Source organism: Athene cunicularia, assembly GCF_003259725.1.
Source record: "Athene cunicularia isolate RWA chromosome Z unlocalized genomic scaffold, athCun1 chrZ_part1, whole genome shotgun sequence".
In the NCBI taxonomy this organism is placed as follows: Eukaryota; Metazoa; Chordata; class Aves; order Strigiformes; family Strigidae; genus Athene; species Athene cunicularia.
In genome coordinates, this window is record NW_020799142.1 from 14450331 (window position 1) to 14473673 (window position 23343).

Consider the following 23343-nt stretch of genomic DNA (forward strand, 5'->3'; position numbering starts at 1 on the left):
TAAGAGACAGCACATATATATATATATATATATATATATAGGTACAAGAAGGGGGAGATTTTAGCCACCTTGGTGTCAGGAAATACAAAGAATGCTGAAGATGTGTGCCTCAAAATATAGAACCTGAGATAGTAGGAGGGTACCACATCCTTTCCATGATGGCCTAAAGAAAACTTAGGCTGCTGCTCCTGACCATGTTCGCTAGGTTCTATCTTGGCGACCAAGGGCACATCTAATAAAATCCAACTACCTCTACTGTACTGTACTGTACTACAAGAGTAATCTTGAAGCTGTAGGTTCACAAACAAGCCTTTAAGACTGCAGACACACAGGAATATGACTAACTAGACTAGGAAATTATGACATTTGTGAATGTACTCATCCAGGTTGCCATCACCTCTCATGTCTCACACCCTAGATCACTCCTCCACCAAACTTCAAATCCTTTAGTGTTTTTCAAAAAGCCTGTTTTAGCTAGTGTGTCCATGCATACTTCCCTTATGTGCTGAAACTGGAGACATTACTCTGTAAGTTATCCTTACTGCCTAAATCTTGTTACTGGACCCTACTGTTATATACATCAGTTTAAAGACAAAGGCCTTTGATTTATTTTATGAAGTACAAAGAGCTTTTAATAAATAAATGAAAATGTACATGGATAGGTAGGAGTGGCAAACAGGTACAAGAGTACAAAAATGTGGAAAATATGGATGCATATATCAGACAAAAACCATTAACATTGAATGGTCAGATAGCAAATGCAGATAATTAGGTAGCATTTATGTAAAACCCCAAAGTAATGCCAGGAAATCACTGCTAAGTGAAAAGGTACTACAACACACTAATCAGCAAAGAAGCAGTTGGTTGTTCTTTTTTTTAACATGAACATCTAAAGACCAACACAATGCGCAGCTGTGTGTAGAAAGATAAACAGGATGCTGGATCGAAGGACTATATGCATACATGACAATGCAATGGAACTATTGGTACTAGACATGTCATTGCATGAACCTCTGAATGACACTGCCTAGATAAGAAAGCTATAACATGGCTAATAAACAGCCACTTTATAAACTGCTTAGTCCAACTAACTGGCCTGAGATCCACTGTGAACTACAACTGCTCTGCAGCAATTCCCATCTTACCTGCTCTAAAATCCTTCACTTGTGACACTGGCAAAGGTGCTATATTTTACAAAGGGAATTATTTTTGCCATACTGGTTTTAAATGAAAGATGATGTAAACTTCTGCTTCCGCTAAAAAGCAGAAAGTCCCAAGTCCGCATATGTATAGTTATAAACATGGCCACTAACTAGAAAAGTTCCTAAAAGCAATGAAATAATACTATAGAGTTTAAAGGGAGAATAAAAAAGGTAACTACTTAATAATTTCCTCAACATTTTATCCATAAAGCAATTTTGAGCTGAGTGATAATACATGCTGTCTTCCTTTTTCCCCTGACTTTTGTCTATTCCCTCCCTTTCCTCTCTAAAATAACCTGATGCACATTTTCCTCCAGCTATAGAGGAAGCAACCCACAAAATGAGCAAAATTCTCAGGAAGTGCTAGACACAGTGCAGAGGCCTGTTTTCCTTATACCAGAATCTGAGTTTGCCACTGGTACCATCTCTGACTGTCATTCAGAACCAAGCCAAGGGTAGAACTTCATGCTCACTTTGGCCTTCCCAAACAAGCCCATCTCAGGAGACAAAATTCTGTTCTGTCTCTGCAGTTGATAAACCTTGAACTGGCATTTGATGTCCCAAGTAATTTCTAATCAGAAACCTGGTTAGTGAGGTACTCCAACAGGAAAAACTACTTAAGCTTTTCTTGAAAAAATTTACATGAATCCAAATATTTTAAATACTGTTTATATTTAAAATAATTTTGTTTAAACTTTGCAAGTGGACTTGCACAAGAAGCCTGCTTCTGAAAAATTTTTATGACAAGTTTCAGAAGTGAGATGCAGCAGGCATATGTAATATAATCCCTATGAAACACAGAGCAACTCACATTGTTTGATAGTAGAAGGATCACTTGAAAGAATCAATTTCACACGTTCTGTCTGAAGGTATGCTTGGCCCTTTCAAACTATCAGTCATATACTAAAATATTCATGGCTTTGACATAAATATGTCCACTAAAGAGAGGCTTTTTATTTGAGAAGCAGTTTTCTTAAATGATTTTAGTATCTGAAAAATAAAGCTGTCATTTGCAGAAGGTTTTATTATGTTAAGGACTGCCAGAAATAATTGACTTTTAGAGCAGAGAATCTGGAGCAGTTGAAGGTAGTTCTAAATAACACAGTTACCTAAAGCAATTTCTTTTTTCCTTCCTCTCTTTAAAGGAAACTTAGCTGGAAGACAGACAGGTAGTTTAGCACCTTAACTTTTAGGTAACACCTCTTTAAGAACATTTGTAATATAGTCATAAGTAATATAACATTGTTACATTTACTAAAAAAAACAAAAGCTTCCTCATAAAGCACCTGCTTCCTTTACCTTTGACTAGGTGTTTGTCCTGATGATCTGGGACAAAAAAAAGGAAAGCTTCTGTGCACATTAAAAGCAATGAAGCTCTGTTAAGTTTTACACGTAAGAGCTCCCTCATTTTTAGGTCATGACTATATATTCTACAGCTTTACAGATACTAACATAGCTTTAGAATTTATGAGCAACATCTAAATTCCCATTAGGCAATACCTAAGACTTTGAAATCTGGCAGACTAAATGTAAACTCATGCAATCTTGTCTTCCTGACTTTCAAACAGACAAAAATAACCTGAAGGTAAGTATGGACTAAACTCTCACCTAAACATGTTACACATGAATTCAAGTAGTGATAATTTAAAAACCAGTGTAACACTATTCAGCATTTTCACTAAAAACTTTCATTTTACATGTATATTCCACAATGATGATGGCTAGAGAATGGAAAACAGTAAAAGCTGCTTGTTAGAGAAATTTACAGTGCAAAAATGGTTTCACAGTCTTTCAGAGCAACTCTTCCATTTAATGTCATAAAGGGGAAAACCAGGACGAAAGTTCAGATCTACCTATGACAGGAAAGAAAACTGAAAAAACATTGTTCCTTGGAAGGGACACCAAAATGCTGACATGCCAACTAAAGCAACTACTTAATCACAGATAAGAGAAGCAGTTAGTTCAATATTAATATGAGAATGGGCAATAAAATTTGTAGTGCTCTTTCCTCACTTTTACTAAATGACATTTTCCATGAAATACAAGAAAGGTTACTATATTGCTATGAAACCAAATAAAGGTAATATAACGTATCATGAAAATTCTACCTTTTTAAGTTTCTCTTGGAAAAAAAAAAGAGGCAATAAAACTACTTACATTGGAATATTTATCTGCCAAATCATGAAATACTTTTAAAAACATCTTAGGGGCCTTTGAAGTATTCTTACTTAGTTCATTGTACACTTGCTTACCTATTCAATGATGGCAGAAGTGAAAGCAATGCCAACGCAGAAAGTTTTCTTCTTTCTGGTTGAGTGATGTTATCCATCCGATCAACCCACATTTCAATCACGTTACCAAGAATTTGGTCCAACTGCAATGGGTAACACAATGTTCCTTTTCATATACGAGTACTTCAGCATATTTAGAAAATAATTTATTTTACATTTTCTACCAACTGAAAGACACCATACAGTTATGTATACCTGACAGAAGTAGCAAGCAACAGGTATTTTCAAAATTTTCTATGAAAGTTCTTCCAGGCCCTGAAGCCCCAGAACCATTAATTGTAAATGCATTTAATTCATAGACAGAGCACATTCAGAACCATAAATTGCTTAGTTTTCCCATTAGAATCTAATCCATACAAAACATGTGAACTTATTCTTTACCTTTACTGGTGACAAACGAAAAAAATAAAACCAAACCCTTGTCTTTATCTGTTTGAATACTGTATTATTACACTAAATTACTAATTACTAAATTTCACTTAAAGACATAGAAGAATACTTCTAGCAAAAGAATCTCAGTAACCACATCAGTGTAACTGGAGCACACTGAACCCGATACTCCTAGAAACTCAACAGAGAATGATTAGACCATTATCCCTGCTGCAAGACCCATCAAGACAGCACAAGGAAAGAAATCCTCACCCTGCAATACCATGCAAACTAAAGGGGTTTATGTGGCTTATTATGGGATGCAGCAGAAGACAATTTAGAAACTTTTAATGAGATATTTTAAGGTAATTATGAGAACATGCAAAACTTCTTACAGGATGTTCAGGGGAAAGACCAAAGAGGGAGAAAGGGACCCTTTACATAGTGGACTAGGAAGGAACAAGAATGGAAAACAGAGGGAGAAGTTCCTTCAGGTCAAAAGAATGCAAAACTTTCACATGCAATCCAGCTGAAATACCAAGAAAAAAATCCTTACCTCTTGACCGAATTCACATGCCATCTGATTCAAAAGTAATGAAAAAAACTTTGCATTTTGTAGTAGAATTCGACCCATTATCCCCAGATAAGTAGACATCACAACTGGATATCTCTGAAACAAAAGTAAACCAAAAGCAACTTAGTTCAATTAAGAGAACAATACTTAACGTTAAGAGCAGAAATACATGGAAAATACTTTCATGTATTGATGTATTTTAATAAGTTTGAGATTACAAATTGTAACTTAAAAGCCTGTAAGAAGACAAAACTGAGCAAGCAATCATTACCAGAGTATCTCAATTCTTTTCCTTTTCAAAAATTTCTTTTAAAGTTGATTGTGGTTCAAAATTACTCTTTACAATTTTAGTAACATTAAGAAGGGCTTAGTATTTCTAAAGTAGTTGTTACTTATTTCACTGAGAGAAGCTGTAATACTGTAATTTCACTGAGAGAAGCTGTAATATTTCACTGAGAGAAGCTGTAATAAAAGAATCTGTAGAATCACAGAATCAGAATGGGTTGGAAGGGACCTTAAACATCATCTAGTTCCAACCCCCTGCTTCCACTACACCAGGTTGCTCAAAGCCCCATCCAACCTGGCTTTGAACACTTCCAGGGACGGGGCAGCCACATCTGTGTGAAGTGTCCCACCACGCTCACAGTGAAGAATTTCTTCCTCATATCTAATCTGAATCTACCTTCTTTTAGGGTAAAACCATTACCTCTCATCCTATCACTACACTTCCTGATAGAGTCCCCCTCCCCTCCTTTCCTGTAGCCCCTTTAAGTACTGGAAGCCACTGTAAGGCCTTCCCGAAGCCTTCTCTTCTCCAGGCTGAACAACTCCAACTCTCTCAGCCCGTCCTAGTAAGGGAGGTGCACCAGCCCCCCCATCATCCTCATGGCTTCCTCTGGTCCTGCTTGAGCAGGTCCATGTCTGTCTTATGCTGGAGGCCTATAACTAGTATTTGCCAAGAACTAGTAGGCAACAGTGTCAAAATTAACCGGATAAGCTGTCATGGTTTAGGCCCAGCTGGCAACAAAGCACCACGCAGCCACTGTCTCTCCCTGCTGCCCCCCTGCTCCATGGGATGGGAGAAGAATTGGAAGAAAAAAAGCAAAACCTTGTGGGTTGAGATAAGGACAGTTTAATAGAACAACACAAGAAGAACAGAAAATAATAACAATACTAATAAAACCAATATATAATGCAAGTGATGCACAATGCAACAGCTCACCACTCTATACCCCACACTCAACCCCTTTCAGAGCCACTATTACCTCCCATTCCTGGCCAGCTTCACTAGTTAGATACTGAGCATGATGTCAACATGGTGTCAATATCCCTTGGCTAGTTTGTATCACCAGTCCTGCCTGTGACCCCTCCCAGCTTCATGTGAAAATTAACCCAATCCTAGCTGAACCTAGGACATAAACTCATTAGGTTTATTGTCTTTTGTTATTACTTTTAATTTTAGAAGACACAGATTTCTTTGTATTAAATCCAGAATCTAACAACGTAACAGTAAGCATTTTGTACTTGAAATAAGGCAAACATTTACCTGAAAACATTAATCCAGATTAATACTTTTTTGAATTGGAAGCAATGACTTTATTACAGTCTTACATCAGAAGACACTTTAATAATCCACTTTCTAGTTTTGTAACAACTGCAGACTGTTTAAAGTGTCTTTGTGTTCCGTACAGCAAAAGGTACTAAATAATATTACTTGGCTTAATCTTGGAAATATTTAACTCAGTGGGAACCAAACATTGACATCTGAAAGTCTTCAACACTGGAAAAAGCAGATGTTTTGAGCAAAAAAGTCAAAAACATAGAGAATTCTACCCACTGATGCTGCTGATTATAGTGTGGGTTTTTAACCCTTCTGCCAGTACTGCAAGGTTGAACACAGTTGAAGCGTATTGGATATTACTCCTTTTTAGCCAACATGGAAATTTGCTGAAGGCAAAGAGAAAGGCATCTAAGCAAGCAAAATCTTAAGGCTATCTCAGACAAAACAGTCTGACATCCATCAGGTCTTCTTATTAGATATGTCAATTAGAAAAAGAAGGTCAAATCAGTCTTCTAGTCCAGTTTGTTCTCTGGAGCAGATACACTTAAAAAGCAGTAGTTTAAACATCTTTAAAAAACCCCAGCAAAAATCTTCAATACCTACAAAGGATCTAACTAAACACAGTCAGCACCTTATTAGCATTAATAGTGAAGGAACAGCATATCAACATTATTTTATTAAAATAAACAGATGACAAAATAAGTGATAGATATCTTGCTTTAACTCTTGCATTATGTTACCTTTACAGACTCTTAAAACAGCTGTCAAAGATCTACCAGATGCTCTTAAAACAAGAGAAAATGCAACATCGACATGAAAAAGCTGGGCCAGATAACAGAAGGTACTTTCCTGTTCAAGAGGAAAAGTAGAGAGTAGTTAAGTAACTCTTACCTCCCCATCTATAATCCCCCTGACTATCGATGGCAGAAGCGGTTGAAACATTTGAGGACCTAAAACAGGGTTCACTTTTAGGACATTTTCCACAACCTTAAGAACAAAAACAAATTAGACAATTAGTAAAGTACATTTACAAATCTTAACTGAAGCTTTAAAACTACATATACTGATCTATTTAAAAAGTCCTGACAGGACATTTACCATTAAATATCAGCAAACCCCAGGACTGCTGAAAGTATAGTTTAATGAAGCACTCTGCAAACCTGATCTGCATAACTAACCTGATGAAAACTGACATGCCAAGTAAAACCCAATTAGTCAAGCACCTCCTCACCCTGGCAAAGCTGGTAAGGTGGGTTGAAGGAAGGACCTTGATAAGGCTCCAGAAAAAGCAGTTTGATGAGGTGGTTTGGCAGGGAGGAGTACCAGCAGTTTAAGGCTGTTCTCAGAAGTTTGGTTTTTTTTCCCCCGTGTTCTTCAGGTTTTCTTTCAGCCAGCTGTTTGGGGTCTCCCCTTATACCAAGATGAAGAAGGGAAGAGACTGTGAGAATAATGGACTGATGCCTGTTCACTCTTAGGTGTAAAGGCAGAGACCACACATCTACATGCTGATAGATATTCAGCATATAAAGGTACCATAAAGGTACATCTATTAAAGAGTCTTCTCAGTCTCCATCTAGCTTTCATCTCAGAGGGACTTCCACAAGGACCTACTCTTCTGTGCTCTTGTCCAGTCTCCTCTAAATCTTTTTTTCTTTTTGAACTTTGTCTCTACTAGCTTCATTTAATGCCCTGTATTTCTTGCCTTAAGAGAGATGTTAAGCAGTTGACCCCTTTCAACGCCTCTCAAATTTAAACCTTTAATATACTGTTATATGGAAATGAACAGAACTTTCCTCTCACTCATTTTCCTGGGTATTGAAAGTTTTGGCTAACTAATTTGCTCCTTGTGCAGAGTCTTTTCAAACTTTTATTGTCTGTCTTGGATAATCAGAAAATCAAGTCAAATCAAGCCTCCGCAATCTTGTGATAAATCATCTTACCAGTCCCAATTAGCATTTTTCAACCTCATCTGTTTATTTATTGTTCTAATGTCTTTTTTCAATCCAACTAAAGCTGTCTGTAGGAAAATATTTCAGAGAACTCTCCAGGTGTTTCTGTTTCCAGTATTTATCTTAAGGGTATATTGTTAACAAGTCAGCATAGTGACACCTGACAAAACATTTTGCTTTTAGTAAAAATACTTACCTGGATAACTCAGTCATCCCTCTGGAAGCAAGTAGGCATACTAGGAAGGTGTTCAAAGTATACTGCACAAACCTTACAGATAATGCAAGGCCACATTGGGACCCAAGTAGATGCCATACCATATTAGCAGCAGCATTCCATTTTAGAGATCTGGTTCAAAGCTGCTGCATCAAACATTTACACAACTATAGGCTCCAAATAATAATATTGATAGAGAGAAATTGACTTTTTAAATTCCAAAACTAGAGTCCTTAGGCTCCTTTCAGCAGCAACTACAAGAACTTCTGTTGTTTTCTGTCCTGGAATTCTGCAAGCAGAGGTAGGTGGGATCTAATTTTTTTCCCCTCCATTGAATTATTAATGAACTGAATTCAAGCCCATGTTTTTATAAGAAACACAGTTCCCAGTTACTGAAGCCACTGGAAACAAAGGAGTAATAAACTAGTTACTACTCAACTATCTTTCACTGCATACTCCAACTTTATTTCCTGAAATTCTTCAAAAGGTACATTTAAAGTATCATGTTTAATATTTCAAAAGCTTATGAATTTCATATCTTTCATAGTAACATTTGAAGTTTGTCCAAAAAAAAGGGTTTTTTAGTACTTCCAAAAACCTGTAACAGTTGTTGCCATTACAATAGCAACTTATGGCAAAAGCAAACTGTTGTACAAATGCAGGTATGCTACACAAAGGATGTGGTAGAGCGCACATACATCCAACATTCAATAAAGACTGGAAAAGCATGGCACTAGATCTATTAAGTCCTAGCAGTCATACAGAAATGAAGAAAAAGGTGAGTCTTCACCTTTTGGTGCCCATTTAATCATGAAATAAACTAAACAGTTTTTATAATAATACACATGTATGCAGACTTATTATTTAACTCTTATCTTGCCACTTTTTCAAATGTGCAGTTAAAAATTGAACTGTCTGATTATTTTTCTTACTGATATTGAATACTGAAAAAGAAAATGTATATTAAAAAATTAGTAGCTATAATATTGTTGTTTGTATTGGCAAAGAGATCACTACTGGTTGAGAGGGTACAGACAAAACTCAGATTTGGATGACTAGGTACAGCAATTAGATAGTTACCTTTATACATTTTGATTAGAAAGACTCAAAATGAGCCCAGATTATTAATATACAAGTATGATTTTAACTTTAGGGTTGAATAATTTCTTGATGTTGCATTTTTGTCCAAATAATGTGGGTTTTTTCTGAATTCTGAACCAAGCTGAAAACTGAATAAGTACAGCTCTTAAAACTCATTAATCAGACTGATTTTGGCCTTTTATTTTGTAGATGAAAGTGTAAGTATATTCTGTGGTGCTCTTCTCCATTCTAAAATTCAATGAGAAAAAAAATTTTGATAAGCTTTCTACACCTTCCATGAGTCCACAGATAGCCAAAGATGAAATCAGATTACTTTGACCCAAACCTCTTGTTTTGCAACTCAATGCTCTCAAGATTTTCTATACATAACATTATCTTCACAATACAGTGATTAGCCATCTGGCTGTTTTAAAAAATACATGTGTATATACACACTCTCTATACATGCACACACACTTTAAATATGTAGTTTAAAACACCACTGTCTCTAATATCAATGTGTGCTAAGTAAGTTTTCTTCTTCTACATGTTCTACATTCATCATACTTGAAAATAATTACTCTAACCCGACACACTAGCAAGAATAACAGATGTACAGAGCTGAATATCTGGGTATTATTTTTATTACACTCTACCTTTAAAACTTGAACTTGGCCATCAGTAGTTGTGTCCTTCAAAACTTCACAAAATGACTGGCATAAATCAGCAGCATACATCTGTAATTAAATGAAAAAGAAGGTATTATGCAAATATATTTTGTATCTATGCATATATTTCAAAACTCAACACATCAGGGATTATTTATGTCCAAAGACCCAACTTGTCTTCAAAGACTGTGTTTGTTAAAATGCTCATCTTTCCTTAACTATTTAAAATCTAATCTAAGTAATTCGTTTGTTTGGGGTTTTTTTAAATACTGCTGTTTTTTTAAACAATCAATCTCAATGAATTTTCTCATGAGGGTGTGAGAACAAGGCACAATATCTCCAGTTCAATTCTTGCTAGAATTTATGATCATAATTTTAATCTGGTAGGATAACTACAATACCTATTACTACACATAGGAACTTTACAGGTATCAAAGTACTAAATCCATCCACTAAACATTAATTCTAAATAATAATCTTTCTCAAATCTGATTTGACTGAGTTTCCACCATGTGCCGTAAAGAGCTAACATTAGAAAAATATACTTGTATACACATAAATAAGAGTATAAATCTTTGTGTGTATGGTTTCTTCCAACATGAAAGTAGTTTGACATTAGGCAACTAAGATGTTAATATGATTCTTTACATAATGGTAACATACCTGTAAAAATTCAGATGATGATAGGAAAATATAAGCATTGATGATCTTAAAGCAATTTGTGAAGTTTTCTGAACTCAGCTCTGGAAAAAAGGAAATCACAATTCAGAATCTCATGACCAAACTGAAGTAAAAGACTCACTTCTACCAGTCTTTTTCTTCACACAGCTTTTAAGTGACAGATGCCTACAAACAGGAAAAAAAAGATATCTTCGATTCAGTACCATTCAGCTTCTGTTTCCCTGACAGAAACAAATGACAAGAGAGGGATAACAGCTCTCATGTTCTCAAATGGAAGGACAAGAAATCCTGTGACCTCAAAAGCCAATGCTGATTAAAAAAAAAAATCATGTTTTGGATGTGATAGTGGGTTAAGATAAAGATGGAACAAATGAAACATGTACTTAAGAGACCTGCAATTACGGATAAATTATGTCTCACATTTGAGTCAGTAAAGGCTGAGTAGAAGGAGTGAAACGAAGATTTCAGATCTGCTCTTCTGACCCAGATGCCACAAATGGCACTGAGACTTTAGAATGAAACACACAGCTTTAGGCCATACCTTGAGCATTTCAGTAAGGAAAGCATATCCATTTAAGAGACACAATTACACAGAAGATGGTGTACAGCAGCAGTTTGAAGAGAAAAAAAAATATGTCCTCAGGCAGCACCTGTAAGACTATCTTTAAAAAAAAATCACCCCAGAACATCTACAAACACAATTCATACCAAAACAAAAAGTTTCAAAGTTTCACATGGAGCCTGATACTAGCCCAGAAAGCAAACAGCCCTCCTTGTCTGAAAACAAAACAGAAAACTGAAAAAAACCTCAAAGGGCTTGCTAAATTTTCTTAAAACCAGTTTAGGAGACAGATTATTCTTGGTAAAGTAAGTGGACTTCTGCTCCACCATGCTTAATTAATATTCCAATAAAATAATCTTGGAGAGCCAACAGGAAAATACTTTTATATAACTTTTAAATAAAGTTTCTTACCAGCTTAAACTAACAGCAGCGCCTGGCCAAGACTTGTTATGTCTTATGTGGCTTAGATGAATTGTCCTGGTTCAGCCAAGATAGGGTTAAGTTTCCCCAGCAGAGAAGGGGGAAGGGATCTCCAGCCGGGTTATTCATACCATGCTGACATCAGGTCCTGGCGCAGGAGCGCGGGAACCTTTTTCCTTGGTGGCTTTGGTGAAGGGGAGCACGCGAGCGAGTGGTCTGTAACCATTGCGGTATTTCTCTGTATACCTTTTGTCTTGTTCACTGTTATTGCTGTTTATTGTTATCATTGCTGCTGTTGTTGTTCAGGTTGTTATTTATCACACTGTTGTACTAAATTTCTCCTTATTTTAACCTGGGTTTGTGCCTCACTTCCAGCCCAACCAGCTGAGGGTGGGGGAGGGGCAATGGCAACGTGGTCTCCGGTCCCAGCAGGGCTTAAACCAACACATGAATACAGCCTGTATGAAGATGTGGCTATAAGTGATGCTTATATAGAAAAACTTCCACAAAAGATGTCATATGATAAACTATGGCTGGCTTTCCATTAAAAGATCTGAAACATTTTGCAGAGTTTTAGCAGTTTCTCTTCTCTTCCCTCCCATTGGAAAGAACATTAATGTTCCTGTTATTTGGCATGGCCACTGAACAGCTTTGAATGCATGACTACTTTCATAACTCGGTGCTTGGACTGGTCATGTCTTGTTATCACTTATTTTGAATATTTACATATCTTGACTTGAAAAGAGATGATTTTTCACTTTTCCATCCAATATCCTTATCAAAAGATTCCAATACATCTGTAAATTACCTTTAGTAGCCTATTACTAGTGTTACATATTTTTTGAAGTTACTGCATTGTCCTTAGAGGTCTGCAGTTATTTTACTGCATACAGCCCTTTTTAAAGTTTCAGACACTGATGCAGTAGACAAATTGTAAAAAAATGGTCATATAAACATGAAGTGCTACCAAGTTTTCCGTAACTTTCCATTCTGTGATTCTGTGACAAGAATCTGATACAAAAGTAATAAAGTATGAGTAGAAAAATTACTAGTAGCAAGTTATTTTAGGCCAGAATGAAAAAACAGGTAAGACTGATGTCATGGAACTGACAGAATTTCAGCCACTCATTTGTGAGTAAAGCTCAATGCTTAATAAGAGCATTTTTCTAGAAAGAGATCACATTCAACTGATTTTAAATAAACAATTATGTATCAATTCTCTTGACAGGCTTTCCTGAATCAAATATATCTCTTTCTGAATTAATGCACACTCATATGAGCTTTTTGGGAAATCAGTGGAATTATTCCAGTTCCAGCAACCTGCTTTTTACCACTACCTTTACAGGTACAGCACAGACGCATTAAACCTGATGCTTCTTGAAACAGATATGTTTTGACTTCGGCCATATTCCCAACCTGCAATTGTATCAGATTCTGCTGCCATTTTAAGCAGTCTTAGTGCAGAAATGCATCCATCCTCAGAGAAATAATGTATTCCTCCATTCCACATTATTCAATCTGCTGCACCAAGAGATGGATTAAAGAGCCACTGCAACCCCCTCTACAGGGCAATTATATTTCTATAGAATTTAAATGTTAGCAGTAGTGCTGATATGAAAACCAAATATGATAAGTATGCTGTGAATGATTATTGTACATCAGTGATAGCACTACAGCCTTTGAAGGAAGGGCAATTATGCAAGTGAAATCAAGCCTTCGTATCAAATGCAACATTCTACTCCTGTATCTTTATTTAAGCATAGCATTAATTACTTTAAAAGGCAAATCTAACTGATTTGTACAACTCCTCTGACATCCAGTACCAACAGCAGTAGTATCCTGAAATGGAGACAAAAAGCTCTTTTCAGAACAAATAGCTGGGAAGGAACAACCACGTATTACTTTCAGTCATTAAAAAAGAAAAATCAAAAACATTTCTATATTTTTCCCCTTTCAGCTGTCAAAAATTAAAGAGATGTCACTGCACTGACATATACCCATGGTGATATATGCCACAGGCCTGTGACATGGCCATGGCAAAGGCATGTTCAATAATGGAAAAACTAGTATGAACAAACGAATCATTAAAAACCCCTAAATCTCAAACCAATTTTTTATGCATCACATTAGAATTCTGTGCCAACAGATAAGCATGTTTTAAAATAAATCTCCTAAAAGATGCAGGAGAAGCAATGGCAAACGATTACTTCTCCAGGCTGTAAATTTACGTTAGGAATGAAAGTCAATGAAAACCGAAGGTATGTTCTTGTCAATAAGACAACTGGCTCCAGCAGAGAAAGCACAAGAGGAGTCAGCATAGAAGCTTTCAAAGTTCAGGTTTCTAAGTATTACTGGTGAGTCAGAAAACCATGACAGACAAGCAAGTGCTTTTGCAGTACAAAGTCTTTGAAAGCATCTTAAGAGCACTTTAAAAAAATTGTGCAACAAATGATATATTCATGTGCGGTCATCTAATCATGCATTCACCAACTGGAAAAAAAGACACTGCAACACCTTTCTATTAAGTGATATTGATAGCACAGTTGAAAAAGCACCAGACATAATTTAGGCCACAGTACATCTCATTCGGTTTTATATCATTTTGCTGAAGAAAATGTACTGTTATAACATGGAAATCATAAATCAAGTTTGTACTTTGATGATTAGGCTAATCTCCCAAATCCAATGGAAAATACTAGATGCTCAAAGAGCTCTTAAGGGTCCTGAATCAGAACCAGCAGCCTATTACTGCACAGATCCTGAATTTTCTGAAAAAAATATTGTGTACAGTCACAATCAAGTGACCCACAAAGGCAATTAACATGAAGCAAAAGCTACAACACAATGAATAATCAACCTGAATAATACACCATCAATCCTATTGTCTCCTTAAACATAACCAAACCATCTACTTTCTTATACATGGTTATCAATACTATTTTCCACAGTCCCTTTGGATTCAGTTAAAGCTGCACTGTATCTACATACACTGTTTAATTCCCACAGAAGTTTGTCCCCTATTACTGTATATGAATACCTCTAAGTAGAAGCATTTATACAAGACTTCAAGCTATAATCTGGCTGTGAAGATGATAGAAAATCTTCTCTGTATCTCTAGTTTGATGACTTCTTGTCACATCTGTTTCCTCCTTTTCACCAGGACAGGGTCTGCTATATACCCCTAATGTACAGAATCTTATGTATGAAATTCTGTCCTTTCCTTTCAGCTCTTCTAGGTCAACCATGTTGACCTCTAATAGGAGACTTTTTCTGAAGGATTTCAGTGGTGATGAAGTAGTAAAACACACCAGAAAGTTATATTATCTGTATATTAGAGTAATTCCATTCAGTAAGAATAAATTCAGAAACTACAGGTCAAGAGGTTCATATTTCTTATACTGTATTTTCAACAAAATCTTTTTCTGGAGCACCTTATTGCTAGTTCTCCACCCTGCTCCAAAAGTCATAAGCAAGGTAGCCATCTACTCAGAATTTCCCTTCACCATATCTGTCCTTTGACTTGCACTTTGGTAACTTAAGACTGCATCAAGAACCAGTCAGAGAAAGATTTTCTATTTTGTCATATCTCAGACCGTGAAGACCCAGAAGACATGGCAGTTTTGAAACTTTAAATGTGAGGATCTCAAAATTTGAATGAATTTTTTCATTTTTACAACGTAAACCAGCAGACTTCCCAGTTAAAACACCCTGTTCTGACAGCTATGTCACCATGATGAGAAGGCTAGAAACTGTTTCTTCTTAAGTGCTAGAAGTTTCAGGTGAATACTGCCACTTGTATACTGGAGAACCTGTATTACCAAACTAACACTGAATAGTTATTTAATTAACTTGTGCAGTTCATCATTACTGATCAACGCATTTAATTCTGCAAGGGGCTGCAGCTTAAACTGTGCTGTTGCACTGGATTTAAGTGAAGCATCCCTTCTTCAAGTATACTGAATCAAGTATCTGCCTAAGGGACACTGAATGGCAGTATTGTACTGGTTTTATAACTACCAAGTTTTAAAATAAGGTTAGCACTAATCCAGGATTCAAGCTCTATTTCAATATCACAGTGCCACAGCAATGTCACGTGAAGGCTGTCTAGCTTGATTCTCCTGATATAAACTTGATGAACTGCAGACAAAGCATATACCAGGAAACCATTTTGGCCTACAGCAATCAAAATTTTTAACTGCGTGGCAGGTGCACTTACCCAATTAAAATGGTGCTTCCTGGCTGCTGAAATGTAGCAGCCATTGGTTTCCTTTTTCCATGCCCTTGTTCTCAGGACTTTACAGTAACTAAGGCTCTCAGGCAATAACGGCTGATATTGACAACAGATCAGATTCAGCTCAGGTATAAATGGAGTCCCCTGGGGAGCTGGTCCCTCCTGGAGTAGCACGCTGCAGTCAAGGACTCTCCCCTTGAGTCAGAACACTGCCTTCAGAACACTCAGAAATTCCCTGAGGTTGAGACACCTCATTTTTTTAGGTGAGTGACTGAGCATTTTGGGTTGTTGTTACACCTTTGGAGCTTACATGGTGATAGTTTTGTTCTCTCGCGAGCATTTGAACCTGCCATTTGTATGGTTGTGGAGTGCCAGTCAATTGTGTTGAAAACAAATTTTATTTTGGTTGTTATTTGCTTATTTGAGAGCACTCTGAAAACAAGTTTCTCAGAAAAATGCTCAGGAAGTAAAGTAGTACCAAAAGTCTATATGAGGAAATCAGTCTATGATTACTCATTAGCTGCTGTGGTTTTGCCACTCACTCCCATCCCTGATTAAAAAAAACAATTTGACAAAAGTGTGTTTGAAACCTCACCTTAAGGGAAATCTACCTAGCTTAACTGTACTACTTGCTCTACCAGCATATACAACAGCTTTTATTTTTGAGAACAAGGAACAATCACTCAAGGATATAATTGTTTTTCCAAATGAAAGTATTCACAAAACAAGGAAACTCAGAAGTGTAGAGTTATTCCTGAATACCTCTACCTTTTCTGAGAAGAGTATGCTGAGGTTTCCATTCATATTCATGCCTACCCTAGAAAGTATCACATGAAGACTAGGGAGGACAGGGTGGGGAGAAAATAGCAGTAGCAAATGTAAACAAGCCACAAATACAAAGTATTTCTGAATTTAACTCAAGTATATGAGCAGCACAACTATGTAAATCACAACCATTTATATACTGCAAGATTCCTGTAGTAGATATTATCTACTGCTAACAAAGAATAAGGAGGAAGGTTAGGAGTATAGATATGAATGAAGACAAATAATAAGTATGTGGCAGCTATGGAACCTGAAAGCTAGCTCTGGAGTTAAATACCAAAACCACTACAAAACACTACTTTCCTTAGCAGTTTTGTCATTAGAGATCTAGTATACACAGAGAAATAACAGGTGTCATCTTGCACCTACCCATGATGTAACTTTCAACTGATCTATAGTCAGAATAAAATAAGTACCAAACCCAAGTCAATTAGAAAGTGAACTTCTCTAATTTTATAAACACATTCCTCTAAAAAACTAACGTATTTGCTATATTAGCTCCACAACCTACAAAAGGACAGCTAAAGATTTCATTAAACAAAACCATAATTACAGGATAAAATTAAACCACCAAATTTTTATACTTCCTTTAATAACAAAGCACAAGCACCGGAAAATATCAGTATTTCCTAAGCAGTGAAACTTAATCCTCATTACTAAGTTTAGATTTTGTCAACAACTCAGGCTTTTCACTTCAGGGCTGTTTGACCAATACGCTTATAGACATATTTAGGTAGTTTGAAAATATGCTACATTGCTATTAAGTGAATAATAGAAAATCTAATAATGGAAGCTTCAATTCTTCAGACTAGAAAACATCATTCTGGTTGTAAGCAGAACAAGCAAGTATTCCATATAGACAATATCACTAAAACTCAGCACATTTAGTGTAAAATTTCAGGAACTTAAAAAAACCTCTGAAATTTGTCTTATCTTTTGGGTACAAAGCAGCTTCAATTTACTGAAAAAGAGAACTATGGTAAGTGGGTAATAAATATTAAAAAAAGATGGGAAAGTCAAACAACAAAAGCCTGTTCCTCATTTTTAATAGTTACAATTTTACAAGCTCCCTTAGTTCTTTTAGCCACAGCAGCATTACTTAATGCATGAACACTACAAGCAGTAGCAAAACCCCCAGAAATTCATTAAAAAAAAAACATACCAAGAAGGGCAGACATGTTCTGAAATATGCTCAGGAGCTCAGGTGTAAGGCATGGACTATTCTCCAATGTGACTAACCTAAAAACAGATGAAGCAAAGCATTTCAGATGATCCATGAATAACACTGAGCAACCATTTTGACAGATGTAAAACTTAGTAATTTCTAATAACCATCTATATGGTCTTTAAATAATGTATTACATAATTACTTGAAGCCTATTTCAAGTGCAGCAGTATTCCTTACAACAAACCCATCTGTATAGGCATGGGTCTTGCTAAGATAAGAAAAAGAAATAAAAACATGCTACTGCATTTTAATAAAGACAACTTAACCTCCAAAACGGAACAGTGAGAGTGGCTAAGTACCCAACCTGGGAACTCAAAAAAGATGGGCAGAGGGAATATTCATGGTGTAAGGACAATGCATGTAGTGTCTACACCTCAAAGGAGCAGCTGTGATGCCACCCAGCTCAAATCTCTGTTGTTTGGGGTTTTTTTTGAGGTCTGAAATATGCATCGATTACCATACATAAAAGTATAACTATATGGTCTGCATTGTTTATAACAATTTAGAATTCCTGAGGTTTGAAAACTATCTATACATTAAATTCAACTTAAAATGACAGCAACACATTCCAGTTTGTTCCTAAGTCTTAGATGTGGGATTACTGTATTTAAATAACATTTCTGATTATGTAAAGTATCTTCTCCTGCTCTTGGTTTAAGAAGCCATTACAGTCCCAACTGTCTCTGTGAGCTCAATCCAGTCTCCTCTGATGCTCTTGGACATCTTAAAATATCATTCTTCTGCACAGGCATCAGAATAACAACCTCAAGATCAGTATTATTAAGAAGATATAAATGTTCTGAACTGATACACTAAAAAGTCCTCAAATTTTGTGGAGGTCTTGCACTTTGACTTGCTGCCCCACCATCAACAGCATTATAAATCTTAGTTTTTCTGCACGTAGCACAGATTATTTGTAGGTTAAGCATTTGTAATTCAAATGCCCATCTACAATTTAGATCAAAAGAATACTTCACTATTTCAAGAGAAACTCAATATATTCCTATTCTGCAGGAAAGGGAATTTGGTCCAGGTTAACAGTTTCCTCCTCCTAGAGTGTCAGCTGCACCACAAAACAAACAAGTTTGGCTCATGGCAAACTGATCATAGTGCCACTTCTTGTTTTATGTTCAGTCACCAAATAGTTTAAGATCTGAACAATAACTTCTACATTTTATCCTTGTAAGCTCATCATCTCTTCCAACAACCTGTTCTGAGAACCACTGGGTTATCACACTACTGAAGTCAAGCATGTCAAACTTAGTTAGCATGCACATTATAGTGAGTCTAGACTTCTTGTCTTGATGTTCGTTATCACAGTATCAACTGCCTGAAAATAGGTTACCTACTCAGTTATTTTTAACTGTGTTTCTTTTATTAACTTCCTAACCTCATCTCTTCTCAGAAAATGTATGATATAGATGATGTCCATGTAAGGTAACAAGAACATCCAAATTCTTAATACAGTCAAAGTTTTTTTCTTAACTTTTTTCTTCTGAGGATACAAAAATAACATTTTTTAAATTAGAAACTGATAAAAAACATTCTTACCACAACTCTAAACCATCTTCCAGAAGATAGACATGTGGAGGCTGAGAAACATCTGTACTTAGTTGAATTACTGGAAGCAGAAAAGGATAGAGACTTCTGCTGTCTGCTCCCAGTCCCTATAAAAGTAAATTTAAAAAAAATGTAAAATACTTCAAAAACCTCAAATCAAGCCTTTCAAGAATAGTGCTGGAAAAGATCCGTGTTACTGCTTTCTATTATCTATAATATTATATATTATAAACATGCATTAATTAAATCAAAGGTTGAGCTTGCATCCATTTCATACAACAAAGTAGTCATACTCCTGAGCTTTCTCTCAACATGTCTTGAGAAAATTACATAAGATTTTTGGAAACAATCAGTTTATCAATGGTCTACAAGAATTATAAACAATACACATTCCTAAAAACATTCACTAGTCATTCTCTCTCTGGGAAAAGTCTCAGCTCTAATACGAAATACTAAAGGGCTAACAGCTAAATAAAATGTTATTACTCTTTGGACCCTACCACATACTAAATCTTTTAAGATATTCTAAGAATCAGAAGGGTTTGTTTTCATTGCTACACAGAGATTCACAGAATGATCACAGTGATTTATTTTTCAAATGACCCATGAGCCATAGATTAAGATGTCTTCTTGAGAATGTAAATAATTTTTTCAGTAATCATTTAATAATAAAAAACAAATTAAAAAAAGAAGAGGTAACTATTGTCAAAACTAATCATAAATTAAAACTAGTCCTAAAAGGAATGGAATTCTTAAACTGGTAACTATTGCCCAATTTGTAATATTACTATTTAAGAGAACTGAGGCTAGTTGAATGCTGCTTTTGCATAATTACTGTATTTGCAAAGTGTTAAATTTAAAACTGTTTGATGTTTCTAAGTTAAGGCTTCTTTGTGGAATTATTTAAACAAACCAGTCTTAAAAGGAAAAGAATCGTCCATAAATTTGTCTAATCTTTGTGTTCACCTATATTTCTGGCCTCCACAGGGGCCAGTAACAAGAAGTTCCATAATTTGTTTATTGGGAAAATATATTTTCTCTTTGTTTGAACTAACTCCACTTTCAAATGTCTAGTGATTCCCCTTCCACTTTTTCTCCACTGTTAACCTCTACAATACTATCTTCTTAGTCATGCATTTCTGCAAGTTCCAAGATTGTCTGCATATACAGTCTATTTCTATATGGACAGTGCCCTACATCCTAGGAGTACATCTCTTGATCTTTGCAAGTCTAACAATTTTTTTTTTTTTAAATATAGTAGGGGTTGGAGTAGGTAGGATGGCATATTAAAGAGCATCCATATTAAAGAAGTGCTTAATAGCAAGGATGCTTCAGACAATATAACCATGTATTATTTTATTTGTCAAACTTTTCTCAGGAACACAGTACATTCTGTTTGCATTTTTACTGTAAACAGCACAGATATTGCTATATATTTCAAGTTCAAGGATTATTTAATCCTTGGAATTATTTAACCCCCACTGGGACGCCAAAGTACTAAAAGCATTCTGATCATCTTTGTGTGTATTGTGTTTGTGTATTCAACACTGCATGGGTCCCCTGAGGCATCACTACTGGTGGAGGCCAAGTATGGTGTTGCCACCTGGATCTGAGAGGCCAGGCTCAAAGAACTGTGATGAATGGAGTTAAATCCAGTCAGCAACAGCCTGTTGCAAGTGGTGTTCTCCAGGACTCCATACTGGAGTCAGCTCTGTTTAATATCTTTATCAATGGTCTGGATAAGGGATCAAGTGCACCCTCAGTAGGTTGCAAGTGACACCAAGCTGGGCAGGAGTATTGGTCTGCTTGAGGGTAGAAAGGCTCTACAGAGGAAGGTGGACAGGCTGGATCGATGGGCTGAGGCCAATTATATGAGGTTCAACAGTGCTGAGTCCTGCACTTGAGTCACAACCACCCCATGAAAGGCTTGGGGCAGGCTTGGGGGAAGAGTGACTGGAAAGCTGCCCAACGGGAAAAGACCTGGGGGTGTTGGTCGACAGCAGGCTAAACATGAGCCAGCAGTGTGCCCAGGTGGCCAAGAAGGCCAACAACATCCTGTCTTATATCAGAAATAGTGCAGCCAGGTAGACTAGGGAAGTGATTATGCCTCTGTACTCATCACTGGTGAGGCTGCATCTCCACTAACATGCTCAGTTTTGGGCCCCTCACTACAAGAAAGACACTTAGGGACTGGACTGCATCTAAAAAGCAACAAATCTGGTGAAGCTACTAGAAGAGAAGTCTTATGAGGAGCAGTTGAGGGAATGGGGGTTGTTTAGTCTGGAGAAAAGGAGGCTGAGGGGAGGTTGTAATGAGGTGGGTTTTGGTCTCTTCTCCCAAGTAACATGTAATAGAAAGAGAGGAAATGACCTCCAGTTATGCTGGGGAGATTTAGATTGGGTATTAAGAAATAAACCTTCACCAAAAGGTTTATCAAGCACTGGAGGAGGCTGCCCAGGAAAATGGGTATAAAATGATAAAAGACATATAGTTGAGTGTCCTGGTTCAGTTTTCCCCAGCAGAGAGAGACGAGGAAGGGATCTCCAGCCGGGTTATTCATACCATGCTGACGTCAGGTTCAGGGGCGGAGCCTTTTTACTTTCGCTTCTGGTGTTGGTTTTTGCCATACACGTGGCGGCTTTGCTCCTTGATCATTTAGTGGTATTTCTCTGTATATCTTTTGTCTTGTTCACTGTTATTGCTGTTTATTGTTGTTACCATTGATACTGTTATTATTCAGATCGTTCTATCACTCTGTTGTATTAAATTTCTTGTTATTTTAGCCGGGGTCTGTGTCTAACTTCCAACCCAACCGGCGCAGGTGGGGGAGGGGCAACGGCAACGTGCTCTCTCATCCCGGCAAGGATTAAACCTTGCACACTGAGGCACTTATGGCCATGGTTTACTGATGGACTTGAGAGGGCTAGCTCAAGGGCTGGACACAATGATCTTAAGGGTCTTTTCTAACATTAATGATTCTGTGATTCTAAACCATCAAAACTCATTTATCTGACTAAAGATTACCAGCAACTTCCATTTAAATACAATATTGGTCAACATAGCTATTAATATGATAAAGCAAAATCTGGAAGCAAACAACACACATATATTAAAAAAAAAATCCAAAGATCCAATGGTCTGAGAATTGCTATGTTCACCTCTATTGTCAATATTATTAATTGCACTTATAAGTCAGTCAGGAACAGAAGGTGATAGTAGTCCCTGGCTCACAGACATTTTCATAGTTCTGACCAACCTCCTTTATAAAGGACTTTAAAAAGGAGATATTCAAATATAGCTATAAAGAACAGTATGAGCAGATAAATTCTTAAAAGAAGAAAAAAACCCACAAACAGATTGAAATACAAGTAGCAGGATGTGATACAAATCAATTACATACAAAGCAGGCAGCTCAGAGCTCCTATTATCTCTGTTTCATAACATATGAACAAAGCAGAAGAGAACATCAGAAAATCTAAGAAATTTAAGGGATGAAATGATGTATTTTCTCCCATATGCTATATAAAAGTGTTGCAGAAAGCATTGCCAAAGGATGTAATAGGGATCAGAGGTTATGTAGTAGGAAGATAATGGTGAAAGTGGTAACAATAAAAGCATTGGAATTCTAAGCATGATGACCCACAATTAGTCAATCCTAACACCACCCTTGAGCAACATTAAACCTAACATTTATGAATTAAACAAGAAACATTTGACACTAATCTGAATTAAAAGGCAAATATAAAAAAAACAGGCAAGTGAAACTTGTGGTGGTAGCCCATATCTTGGCCTATGATTTAAAAATGTCTCATCTTCACAGAAAGTTTGCAGTCAGAACAGAAATCCCACATCCCTGGGAACTGAGTGGAAAGTAAGAGGGAAACAGATGTGCCTGCACTGCAGAATCAAGTCTGAACCATACACAACA

General features: G+C 36.5%; 1 protein-coding gene across 7 annotated transcripts in view; it reads right to left on the reverse strand.

Moving 5' to 3' along the window:
- IPO11 (importin 11) overlaps positions 1 to 23343 on the reverse strand; it is a 333704-nt gene that overhangs the window by 30161 nt on the left and 280200 nt on the right. For all 7 annotated transcript variants that reach the window (XM_026865717.1, XM_026865716.1, XM_026865713.1 and 4 more), the window contains 7 exons: positions 19407 to 19522; positions 17790 to 17866; positions 10572 to 10651; positions 9897 to 9977; positions 6889 to 6984; positions 4419 to 4532; positions 3455 to 3576 (listed from right to left, as the gene is read on the reverse strand). In XM_026865717.1, coding sequence (XP_026721518.1) covers positions 3455 to 3576; positions 4419 to 4532; positions 6889 to 6984; positions 9897 to 9977; positions 10572 to 10651; positions 17790 to 17866; positions 19407 to 19522 — 686 coding nt within the window. The remainder of the gene's footprint in view (positions 1 to 3454; positions 3577 to 4418; positions 4533 to 6888; positions 6985 to 9896; positions 9978 to 10571; positions 10652 to 17789; positions 17867 to 19406; positions 19523 to 23343) is intronic.